This window comes from Gopherus flavomarginatus, chromosome 18 (assembly GCF_025201925.1).
Source record: "Gopherus flavomarginatus isolate rGopFla2 chromosome 18, rGopFla2.mat.asm, whole genome shotgun sequence".
Taxonomy (NCBI): Eukaryota; Metazoa; Chordata; order Testudines; family Testudinidae; genus Gopherus; species Gopherus flavomarginatus.
Window position 1 is genome coordinate 6611105 of NC_066634.1, and position 13189 is coordinate 6624293.

A 13189-nucleotide genomic window follows, 5' to 3' on the forward strand; every position below is an offset into this window, starting at 1 on the left:
TCATCTGGGGTTAGCACAGAGGAGATTCACAGGCCTAAATAAAGAAATAAACCTGATTGTGTCTAACTAAACATTCCCTATCCAAATAATTTCTTCTAGGTATGGAAGATATTTTTTAATATCTGATTCAAACCTTACACAGCATCCCAGCTTACAGCATTGCTGCTCTGTCCTGCCGCTCAGAGAACAGACAAAGGGAAAGTTTCTTTCCCCATTTTAAAATGTTCTACCTTCCCACTGGCTCTTGTGGTCAAGTGCCCACTTTTTTTTTCTTTACTGGGGGACTTTTTAACCTTTACGGGTAAAGCAAGTAGAGAACAGCTACCAAGAGGGATTTTGCAGCTAACCATCTGGCTGGGTGTCCATCAAAGGGAGCTACCCTCCATTCATCACAGCATGCTCTTCAGCTTGTCCTCTGGCAGCTCCTGTTCCAGATCAGATGGGTATGGCAATAGGTTCTGCTCAGGCTGACAGCGAAGAAGTATCGAGCCCTCACCCTATACCTAAAGGAAGGCAAAGCAAAGGGCAGGGAGGGCACGCGGGTCTCCAGACCACCCTGCCCTCGACCCTCAGTGGCAAACAGCTGCAGTGCAGGACACTTGGGCTGGGTTGCACATGGTGCCGTCACTGACAGGTTCTAGGCTCTAAGGGCTCCAGCCTGGGTCAGGGAATGTTTGCTCCCTGGGAGAATGAAATACACTTGGAGGGTGGTTCTAAGAAGATCAGAAACTGCCTCAGGGATCATCAGCCCAGTGTAAGCTTTGATCCATCAACTCCACCAGGATGAGCGTTACCACTGGAGCAAGCCGGAGCTTTTACATGGAGCCACCCCAAGGGAGGGGTGTGACACATAGTTGGCCCCGGGACACACAGCGATTTGCTGGAGAGCTGAACACTGGAAATTGGGGCTCCTCATTTCTCCCCCTAGCTCTGAGAGGGGACTGTGACTGTGGTTAAAGAGAGTCTAACAATGGTACATATATGTGGCACATTCGCTGTGAAGGGCTCTGTGTCTGCCACGTTACAGAGCTGGGTTCTCATCCCACCTCTGCCTGAAGTGGCCTTGTGCAGCTGAATTGGAGAGGGGTGGGAGCTAACAGCTGGCCACCAGCCTGGAGTACAGGGCCCTGCTCAGTAACAAGGGCTGTGATGTGCACTGTACAGTAGACATGGGAGCAGAGCTCCCGGCTCCCAGCCCAGTGCACCTTCACCTTAGCTATGATGTACTGGGAGGGAATCTTGCTCCGGGATGACACAACATGGGCTTGAGGGAGCACAGGTGTCACCTCTGGGGGCAGAGTTAGCCCTGCAGACCCTTCATCCTCTAAGCTGAGGCCAGCCCCCCCGCCCACTTCAGCCTCCAACCTCTAGAGCAGGGAATGGGAATGAAGCTGGGGCCCCTTTCCCCTGTGCTGGAGCTGCCCCAGGAAGGAGTCACTCATGGCGTGGTGTCCAGAGAGTTCTATGGGGCAGCCAGTCAAGCATCTGGGAGAGACAGGGGCATTGGTAGTGCCTGCAATGCCCCCTACCCCCGAGAGCTCAGCTATTCCTGGGGCGTGGGCCCCTCCAGCTGAGGGAGGGGGGAGGCAAAGGCAGGGGAGGTGGCTCTAGGCCTTAGAATTGGATCCATGCACCTGGCCGGATGGCAACGGTCAGTCGTCCATGTGATGTGCCCAGAGCAGAGGAGAGTATGAGACACAACTGCCCCCAGCTGGAGGGACTGAGCCCCGCTCAGTGTGCATGTGAGATGGGGGCACAGGGCACCTCCCTGGGATCCATGGGGCAGGAAGGAAGTAGGGGGAAGAGAGTGCTGTCCTGAGGCTCCATGAGGCAGGGTGAAGGTGGGGGAAAAGGGGCAGGAGGTGGAGGCGGGGAGACTCACTTGAGTTTCCATGGGGCAGGAGCAGCAGGTGCCATTACTTACTGACAGATGCTCATGGTGAATCCCTAGTGAGGGGCTCTCCGCTCCCAGCCCCCTTCTTATAGCCCCATTGCCCCCCACACATGCTGCAGAGGGGCGGTGCCCACTCCTGCTGTCCCCGCGCCCAGCCCAGGGGAGGTGGCACTAGGTGGGAATCAGCTACTTCATTCAATATTGCCTTGAAAGGAAACTCCATGGGGCTGAGCCAGGAGGGCTGGGGCAGACAGGAGACAGGATGGGATGTGATGAGGACTGAGGCAGATGGGGGTGGGGGATGGGAAGTGGCTATGGATGGGGCAGATGGGGCTAGGGGAATGGAAAGTGGAGAGGGCTGGGCAGATGTGGGATGGGACATGATGAGGGGTGGGGCAGACAAGGCTAGGGGATGGCAGGTGGTGAGGCCAGGACAGATGGGTGGGGGATGGGAGGTGGTGAGGGGAGGGGAAGATGGGGTGGGGGACGGGAGGTGGGGAGGGGAGGGGAAGATGGGGTGGGGGATGGGAGGTGGCGAGGGGCAGGGAAGATGGGGTGGGGCTGGGAGGTGGCGAGGGGCGGAGAAGATGGAGCGGGGCATGGGAGGTGGCGAGGGGCGGGGAAGATGGGGTGGGGGATGGGAGGTGGCTGGGGGGCAGTCATCTTTTTTGCCATCGCTCACAAGGCCCGATGTCCCCGTCACTGACCCCAGGGGAGGGGAGTAAACCCCAAGGCACTAGAGGAGGCAGCTACAGGTCCATTTGGGGGGAGTTGCACAGCTTTCTCAGATCAGCGGACACCCCCAGGGTATGGCCCAGTGGCAGGGCAGGCTGTGGGAGAGCTCTGACACAACCCTGGCCCCATGGCAAGTGGGAACTGGGCTGGATGACCCACAGGGGTCTGTGTGGCTCTGTGGGGTCCCAGCTATTCTGGGTAGGGGGTTGGAGAGCTCTTTTAAAGACTTCTTAAAGCATGCTCCACACCCCTGTCCTGATCAGATTTTGGATGGCACGTCAGATTCTTAAACCTTGGGTTGAGTGCTGCAGCTATTTTTAGAAATCTCACATTGGTACAGTCTCTGTTTTGTCAAATCTGCAGTGAAAGTGTTCTTAAATAACATGTGGTGGGTCATCATCCAAGACTGCTATAACATGAAATATATGGCGGCATGTGGGTAAAACAGAACAGGATACATACAATTCTCCCCCAAGAAGTTCAGTCACAAATTTAATTAACACTTCTTTTTTAATGAGCATCATCAGCATGGAAACATGTCCTCTGGAATGGTGGGTGAAGCATGAAGGGGCACATGAATGTTTAGCATATTTGAATGTAAATACCTTACAACACTGTCTACAAAAGTCCCATGCAAACACAGTCCTCACTTTCAGATGACATTGTAAATAAGAAGCAGGCAGCAGTATCTCCCGTAAATGTAAACAAATTTGTTTGTCTGAGCAATTGGCTGAACAAGAAGTAGGACTGAGCGGACTTGTAGGCTCTAAAGTTTTACATTATTTTGTTTTTAAGTGCAGTTATGTAACAACCTCCCCCTACATTTCTAAGTTATACTTTCATGATAAAGCGATTGCACTGTAGTACTTGTTTGAGGGGAACTGAAAAATCCTATTTCTTTGTTTATCATTTTTACAGTGCAAATATTTGTAATAAAAATAATAATAGAAAGTGAGCCCTGTACACTTTGTATTCTGTGTTGAAATAGAAATCAATATGTTTGAAAAGGTAGAAAAACATCCAAAAATATTTAATGAATTTGAATTGCTATTTTATTGTTTAACAGTGAGTTTAATCATGATCAATTTTTAATTGCTTTTTTTGAGTTAATCACATGAGTTTTCTGCACATTACCTCATTACAGTGCACATAACAAAATTAATTCCACACAAGTCTGGAAAAAATTAGAGGGAAAATTGCTTATAGCCCCAGTACTTCAACCCAGGTCCTACTCCACTTGACCTCACCACCCTCTCCTACCCACGCCTCCCCATTTATCCCCCATCCGGAATCCCCCCTCCCCTCACTGTGCCCTATCTCCACGGTGGTGGGTTATCGCCCCTGGGGTGCAGTCTGGGAGGGGCAGGAACCACTTGGGCTTTGCTGGAGATACACTCAGCCTCCCCAGGCCCTGTTATCACCCAACATGACAGCAGGTGGTGCCATGAGCCCAAGTTAACTGAGTGCTTTATCTAAGCCACTCCAGGACAAACAGCCAAGATTCCCAGCCTTGCACCGCTGCTGGAGTACAAACCCAGAATTGTACTGTCTTGCACTGAACAAAGATTTGTACAATGTAGTATATTAATATAGTTTGCTCTACAATTCCCTCAATGTGGGAAAAATATGCACAACAAGCTTGTGTTAACTAAGATGAGATTTTCCCTAGACACTTCATTCAAAACACATTGATAAAGAGAAAACATAAAACACGTTTATTAACTACACAAAAATCAATTTTAAGTGATTGTAAGTGATAGCAAACAGATCAAAGCAGATTATCTAGCAAAAGAACAAAAAAGCCAATTAAGCTTAACATACTAGATGAATAGGATTTGAATTAGCAGTTTCTCATCCTGACTAATGATACAAGCAGTCCTCACCAAGTTTTCATACATAGTCTAGAAATCCCTTTTGGCTGAGACCAGCACATCTACCATTTCAGTCTTTGGTCCTCAGGTGTTCCAGGAGTGCTCTTGTGTGGGGAGAAATGCCCTGAGATGATGTCACTGTGGCGGTTAAGTATCGGGGGGGGGGGGGGGGGTAGCCGTGTTAGTTTGAATCTGTAAAAGCAGCAAAGAGTCCTGTGGCACCTTATAGACTAACAGACGTTTTGGAGCATGAGCTTTCATGGGTGAATACTAGTCCATCTAGCCATGCATCCGACGAAGTGGGTATTCACCCACGAAAGCTCATGCTCCAAAAAGTCTATTAGTCTATAAGGTGCCACAGGACTCTTTGCTGCTGTGATGGCTTGGATAACAGAAATCCCCTTGGGAGCTGCCACCCGACATGCCAAGACTACTTCTATCCCTGTTTTCCCTGCCAGCTCAGGACTCCAGCACCCTGTCTTGCTGAGCCAGACAATCCCATCTGCTCCAACAAAGACCCAGGGTCTGAATTACTTGCCCCAAGCTTCAGATTTACCTGAAAACAGCTCACAGATGTGTGCTTGTCTTTAGCACTCAGATGCCCAACTCACAATGGGGTCTAAACCCAAATAAATCCATTTTACCCTGTATAAACAGGGTAACCTCATAAATTGTTCGCCCTCTGTGCCCGCAAGGGGGGCTGAGATACCGGCAAAAGAATAACACTCAACCTGAGAATAATAAGCAAGGCTTTACCGAGAGAAGGACTTACACTCTAAGCTTCCAGCTGGAGCTTGGATATCAGTTCCTCCAACCTAACTGGGATGACCCCTGGCTCCTTCTCAAGCTCCGGCCATGCGGTGGGGGCAACCAATCCCGCCAGCTTGCGAACCACCGGTGCCCACCTGGGGATGCAGTTCTCACATGCTGTTATGTCATGGTTAACCATGGCTATCAGAACTATCTGGAGTTCGCCTGCAGACATGGATGATGAGCTAGAGCAGTGGACTTCTATCCCAGAGGGGGATAGCCGGCTCCGACAACTGGGAATGCTCACCGGCATATTTGCTGAGGACTTCGAAGGGCCTGATGCTATGGCCCTGACTCGCATCATCCGTACCCTGCTATTGCGGAATGTCTCCCCCTCGACCTGAGGGCAATGATCCTCCCGATGGTTGGGGGGGCCATAGGGACTGTGGGGGATGCAGTGCAGCTTATGCTGCAATTAACAGAAATTGAAGGTAAGATGAAAACCACCAAGCCGCAGCAGGTGAATGTGAAGCAAAAGGAGAGGGTTAGCCACAAAACTATGTTCAAAGACTTGCTGAAGGCAGGGGTCCCCTTAGGGGAAGTAGATGGGAAAACCAACGCTGAGCTGTTGAGATGCTGGTTACAGCTCAAGCTGGAACAGCGCACCAAGGAAAAAGGGGGAGGCCTGACTAAAGAGGGGTCCCAAAACAAGGCGACTGCCACCCCCCAGAGATCCCAGCCGTCTGCCCCGCCGGTAGACTATGTGGAGTGGAAGCTACCCATCCAATACTGATGGGATGGTGGGTCCCCTTTGCCCCCAACCTTGGAGGTAAGACGGTTTGTAGTGGGGGATCACTGCTCTTATGTCCCAGTAGAGATCTACTGACCTAGCGGGGGGCAACAACGAGTGCTGGCCCTTGTGGACACCTGAGTGGAGGTGACCATATTGCATGGCACCCCGCCGCGTCGGGGCCAGTCGGTATTGGTGAGTGGCCTCGGAGGGGTGGATGTTCAGGCTACACTGATGCAGTTAAGGCTGGCCATCAGGAAGGCCCCCTCCCATGTGAGTCACCGTCTTAATCGCCCCCATCCATGAATACATATTGGGCATAGACCTCCTTCGAGGGCAGACCATAGACACTCAGTGGGGACCCTTTTCCTTTGGGCACCTGCTGTATGTCCGAGCAGCTGTGACCATGCTCCACAGGCATCTGCGGTGGGACCCCGTAGTGCTTCCAACCCCTACCACGGTAGTCAATACCAAACAGTCTCGGATACCTGGTGGGCACGAGGAAATAACTGCCACTGTTAAAGGATTGCTCCAGGCAGACATCATTCACCCCACCATGAGCGTGCTTAACAGCCCAATTTAGCCAGTCTGCAAAAAGGACGGAACCTGGAGCATGACAGTTGACCACCGCAATCTGAACAGGGTCACCCCAACCCTAACGGTGGCGGCTCCCAACATGATCTCCATCATGGAGCGTCTCGTGACACGAATAGGGCAGTGGCATGTGGTGGCGGACTTGGCAAATGCCTTCTTTTTCCTCGTCATTGCCCCGCAGAGCCAGGACCAATTTGCCTTTACATGAGATGACCGGCAGTACACGTTTACCATACTACCTCAGGGTTATAAACATAGCCCTCCCATCTGTCATCAGTTGGTTAGCCGAGACCTGGAATGGGTGACTCTGCCAGAGGAGGTGGTTCTAGAACACGATATTGATGATGTCCTACTGAGTGGGCCCCATGAAACGGCACTTGCCAAGGCCAACGACAACGTTTTGCAAGTGCTGACGGATAGGGGATGGGCCATCAACCCTGGTAAAGTCCAGAGGCCCAGCCAGGAGGTGATCTTTCTGAGTATCGTTTGGTCGGGGCCTCGAAGTAAAATCCCAAAGAAGGCCATTGAAACAATCACCCACTTCCCAGAGCCCACTAGTGTAAGCCAAGCCCAAACCTTCTTGGGCCTCCTCGGATACTGGCGCACATTCATTCTCCATCTAGGGTGCATCTTGCAGCCCATACCAGCAGTAATTCGGAAGAAAGCCAATTTCAGTTAGGGAGCCAAACAGAATACCGCATTTCAACAGGCTAAAGAAGCGTTCAGTCAGCATGCAGTACAAAGCCCAGGCAAAGGAGGCACCCCCTTTGATCTTGAGGTAATGGCCTCATGGGGGCTATGGCTACAAGCCTCGTCTTGAAAGGAGCCCATAGGCTATTAGTCGCGATCCTTGCAAGGCTCAGCTGAGCTGTACACGCCTCTTGAATGGCAGCTACTCGCAGTGGCGTGGGCTCTCCAGGAAACTGAGCCCATAACAGGTGCGGAGCCAGTGAAGGTGCATACTCCACTTCCAATTATGGGTTGGGTCTGGGATGAGAGCCTGCTCACGCGGACTGGAGTAGCCCAGACCCAGACCCATTGGAAGTGGAAGCACTATCTGCAGATCCGTATGCAGACGACCCAAGCAAGCATCACCGATGCGCACGCGCGACTCCTGGATGCTCTCACCTTTGAGGAGTTGCCCTCCGTAGACCAGCATGCCTATGTCCCCCCAGTCGAGGTGCCCCAGCCCCACTGTGTAGAGGCTCCTCCATATGCCTCCCTGACTTAGCAACAGAGAGAAGCCGTGTGGTTCACTGATGAGTCGGCTTCATATAGGGGGGCAGAATGCTGATGGCAGGCAGCCATGTATAATTCCTGCCTTGAGGAAATATTGAGACTAGCCCTGGTCTATCCAGCCAGTGGGCCGAGCTGCGGGCAGCATTCATGACCATCACCAAGAATCCAGGGCCCCTGTATATATATACGGATAGCTGGGCAGTCTACAAAGGCATGACACAGTGGATGGCCGTCTGGCAGGTGGCTGGCTGGAAGGTGCATGACAGACCCCTTTGGGGGTACGACATGTGGCCTGCGATTTGGGATGCCTGCAATCAGAGGCTGTAGGTGTAAGGTTGCGGAAGACTGGCGGACTGGCGAGGAGTGAAGTGGCGGACCGAGTATGTGACTGAATGCAGGCGGAAGATTCAGGCTGTTCAGTGAACTTTGCCTGATGGACCTTGCTAAGATATGGTTTAGTACAGTTCAGCATGTTTTTGTCTGTAAATAAGTTAGTTTAGATAATATATACAATTTATTAACTTAATGAATGCAGGCAGCTGTTGACCCCATATAACTCTGAGATAAGCACAGGGGATATAACATTGCAAAGTACTCCCCTTGATGGAGTCCTGCCTGGCCAGCTGTCCCGGATGGCCAGAGTCCCCCGCAGCCCCTCCGTACGCCTCAGGGACTCCCCATGCAGCTTGGAGTGTAAGTCCTTCTCTCAGTAAAGCCTTGCTTATTATTCTCGGGCTTAGCGTCATTCTTTCGCCGGTATCTCGGCCCCCCTTGCGGGCACACCCTCTATAACACTGATAGAGAGATATGCACAGTTGTTTGCTCCCCCAGGTATTAATACATACTCTGAGTTAATTAATACGTAAAAAGTCATTTTATTAAATACAGAAAGTAGAATTTAAGTGGTTCCAAGTAGTAACAGACAGAACAAAGTAAGTTACCAAGCAAAATAAAATAAAATGCGCAAATCTATGTCTAATAAAACTAAATACAGATAAAAGCCTCACCAGTTCCAGAATGCTCCCTTTTACGGGCTAATCTCCTTTTAGCCTGGGTCCAGCAATCACTCACACCCCCTGTAGTTACTGTCCTTTGTTCCAGTTTCTTTCAAATATCCTGGAGGGTGGAGAGGCACTCTCTTTAGCCAGCTGAAGACAAAATGGAGGGGTCTCCCATGGGTTTAAATAGACTTTCTCTTGTGGATGGAGACCCCCCCTCCTCACTCCTATGCAAAGTCCAGTTCCAAGATGGAGTTCTGGAGTCACCTGGGCAAGTCACATGTCCCTGAATTACTCAGTCTTTACAGGCAGAAGCCATTGTCCACATGGCATCTTGTATGTCTCCAGGACGACTTCTTATGTGGATTGGAGCAGTCCAAGATGCACTGTTCCCCAAGTGCTTCCTGATCAGGTACTTAACCTTGCAAATTCCTTCCTAAAGAAGCTGACCAAATGCCTCACAAAGCTTACTTAGAAACCAAGCAAGTATACAGCCAATATTCTTAACTTCAAGTAGAAAATGATATATGTGTACAAGTAAGATGAATAGATACAGTAGACCATAACCTTTACAGAGATACGTTACATGGCACAGGCAGCACAAAACATATTCCAGTTATGTCATATTCCCCTAAAGCCTTATGGGAGGTGCTGTCACAGTCACATCCTGCCTTCTATAGATTTTCCATATGGCAGGAACCCTTTGTTCCAAACTCAGTTCCCAGCCCAGTTTGTGGGAAAATACAGGTAACAAAATGGAGTTTAGTGTTATATGGGCTGGTGAAATACCCTTGCATGTCATAGCAACCATTATCCATAGGCTGTCTGGAGCATTTCCAGGAAGGCTCACCAGGTGCGGGATAAGCTTCTTCAAAGGCCGATAGTTTCCCCAATGGACTGTTACCTTGAATAGGCCCTTCACAGCAGGCTATCTAGACTGGAAGCATCTCGCCAAGTGGGTTTCACCCAGGTGTGTCTACATGTCTACAGATAGATAGTCAATATTCATAACTTTAGGAACACAATTGATACATGCATACAAATAGGATAATCATATTCAGCAAATCATATCTTTTTCCATAGACACCTGACAAGACATATCTTGTTCAAGATGCAACAAAATTATGTCCGAATTATATCATAATCATACCACTATGAAGAATATGGCGTGTAGTGTCACAAGGCACTGTAGCACCTTTAATTTTGTATAATGTTTAGATCTCATACTTTCCTGATTCCGTTCTTTTGCAGAAGTAAAACCCAAACCAAAACAAAAAAGGTAGGAGCCAGCACTGCTCCCATGGGGTCAGTGTGTTATGCTTATAAGAAGCAAACAGAATTTTTTTTAGGGGAAAAGGCAATAAGCCACTGTTAAGGATGTCACCCCCACTCTGAACTTTAGGGTACAGATGTGGGGACCTGCATGAATAACCCCTCTAAGCTTATTTACCAGCTTAGATCTAGTAGCTGCCACCACTAAATAGTTTAAACAACCGTTTATGGGAGAGTCATTTGGAAACTCTGTCTTCCCCCGCAAAATATTTCCCCCATCTTCATCCCCCTTTTCCTGGCAGGATTAGGACTGATTCACCTCCCACCAATTCCTGGTGAGTCCAGATCCAAACAAACCCTTGGATCTTAAAACAAGGAAAAAAGTAATCAGGTTCTTAAAAAACTTTTAATTAAAGAAAAGGGATGAAAGGAATACCTCTGTGAGATTATCATGGAAGCAACTCTCACAGACAACAGATTCAAAACACAGAGGACGTCCCTCTGGGCAAAACCTTTGTCATAAACAGATAGTTAAGGGTTAATGTCTCTTTTACCTGTAAAGGGTTAACAAACAGGGAACCTGAGACACCTGACCAGAGGACCAATCAGGAAACAAGATACTTTCAAATCTGGGTGGAGGGAAGCTTTTGTTTGTTTTTGGGGGGGGGTTTTGCTTAGTTCTCTCTGGGTCCTGAAAGGGACTAGACATGCAGCCAGGTTTCTTGCCAATCTCCCTGCTACAGTCTCTTATATATTCAGAATAGTGAGTATTAAGTAGAAAAGGCGGTTATAGTCTTTTGATTGTTTTCTGTATTTGCAACTGTATTTTGCTGGAAGTATTTTAAATTGTATTTTTGCTGGGGGGAGGCTTCTCTCTAGTGTCTATAAACTGAAAGAACCTGTAACTTTTACCATCTAAATTACAGAGACAACTTTTACTTTTTTTCTTTCTTTTTATTAAAAGTTTTGCTTTTTAAGACCTGTTTGATTTTTTCCCCTTGTTGAGGCTCAAGGGAATTGAGTCTGTACTTACCAGGGAATTGGTGGGAGATAGGGAGAAAGAAGGGAGGGGGGAAAAGGTGGAATCCCTTTGTTTAGATTCACAGAGCTTGAATCTGTCTATCTCTCCAGGATAGCCCAGGGAGGGAAAGCCTGGGAAGGGGAGAGAAGGGGGAGAAAAAACCTGATTTCTCTGTGTTGTGATTCAAGGAGTTTGAATCACGGTGATCTCCTAGTGTACCCAGGGTGGGAAAGATCTGGGAGGAAGAAAGGAGGGGAAATGGTTTATTCCCCTTTGTTGTGAGACCCAAGGAATTTGGGTCTTGGGGTCCCCAGGGAAGGTTTTTGGGGGGACCAGAGTGCCCCAAAACACTATATTTTTGGGTGGTGGCTGCTTATCAGATCTAAGCTGGTAATTAAGCTTAGAGGAATTCATGCTGGTACCCCATCTTTTGGACTCTAAGGTTCAGATTGGGGAATTATACCATGACAACCTTAGTTACACAAAAGAACCCCAATTTGATTTTACCTCTATGCAGAAAGAAGTCACAAAAGAAAATAAACATAATCTAATACATTCCTTCTGTAAACACTTACTACTTTTAAGAAATGTTAGATGGCTGATTCCTGGATCCTTCACTCCGGCACAAACTTACAGAACAGACAAAAGAACAATTTCCCTCCTTCCTCTTTTGAAAGATCTTGTCCCCCTCATTGGTTCCTCTGGTCATGTGTCAGCTAGGGTAGGTGAACTTCTTAACCCTTTACACGTAAAAGAGGAATTAACCCTTAACTGTATGTTTATGACAGCCGCGTTCACTGAAGATACAACAATTAGCGTATGTATGCATTTAATTATAACACACACACACACAATCCCGCAAGTTGATGTCATAGTTACCAGTGCAGAGTTCGGATCAATCTAGCGGCCAGCTAGGTTGATCACGGGTAGGGAGGAGCCAGGTTCCGTCAGTTGTGACATGATGCTCCGGGGAATTCTCGGCAGGACGAACCCAAAGTTTCATGGCAAGGCCCCCTGTTTATATAGTGATTTTTTTTATTGGGACTAATGAATTTTGCACCATTATGTTGTGATTAATTGTTTGACGAGTGCTTGTTTTTTTTAATTGTTTTTCTTTAAATTCTTTATTTTGGTTTTCTCATTAAGTTCCTCAGGGAGTTATTTTATGCTGGTTTTGATTACAGCTATTTTGTCCCCATTGATAGGTGCCTGTTTTATTTTTAGCGTTGTTAATTTGCCCTCCTCTGACATTTTAATAGGGGCGTGTTGCAGCCTTTTGGCACCCTTGCGTCCGTGTCCGGTTCCTCCCTAGATCATCTGGATCAGCAATGGCCTTTACGTTTATCTTTCAACACACACATTTCTTATTCACACACAAAACAAAATTAATTTACGCAGAACATTTTGAACAGGATCATTAAATTGCAATGCAAAAGAGAAACAATTATTGCATTTTTTAACTTATTTTAAAATGCTAAGCTTATAACAAATTGGTGACCCTCAAAGGTCTATCACCGCCTTGAAATCAGCACAGACACAGATTCTGGCTGATGTATTTCTACCAATGGCCCATTAGGCTATTCCTTTCTCCTATTTAAAAAACCGTGGCTGTCAGGACATGATTAAATCATACACCGATACATTTAATACATGCCACATTATTACTTTTTATTTTTTATTTTAAATTATATAAAATACAAATATAAAATCCTACTACTACATGTCCCCCTTTTGACTCCGCAAGAACAATTCTTGAGGGGGTGATATTTTATATAACTATTTTATAGCAGTATAATGAGAGACTATTTGAGCTTGTGGTTGCAATTTAACAAACATGTTTAGTTTGTTTGTTTAATAGCACATAGAACACATTCCTAGCAAGCAAATACAGGACAATATTAATACAACTAGTAGTGGGTGAAACATAATAGACAATATGCCCTTATAGGTTGGGGACCATCCTGTAAAAACATCCTACCAGTGATAGGCTGTTAGTTTTTTTTTAGGCTTAGCAATTTTTAACAT

The 13189-nt window shown here is 47.7% G+C and overlaps 1 protein-coding gene across 1 annotated transcript in view; it reads left to right on the forward strand.

The window, feature by feature from the left end:
• Positions 1-5447: 5447 nt before the first annotated feature.
• LOC127036938 (uncharacterized) overlaps positions 5448-13189 on the forward strand; it is a 50007-nt gene continuing 42265 nt past the window's right edge. Inside the window, exons 1-2 of the mRNA XM_050928224.1 lie at positions 5448-5636; positions 6912-7074. Coding sequence (XP_050784181.1) covers positions 5448-5636; positions 6912-7074 — 352 coding nt within the window. The remainder of the gene's footprint in view (positions 5637-6911; positions 7075-13189) is intronic.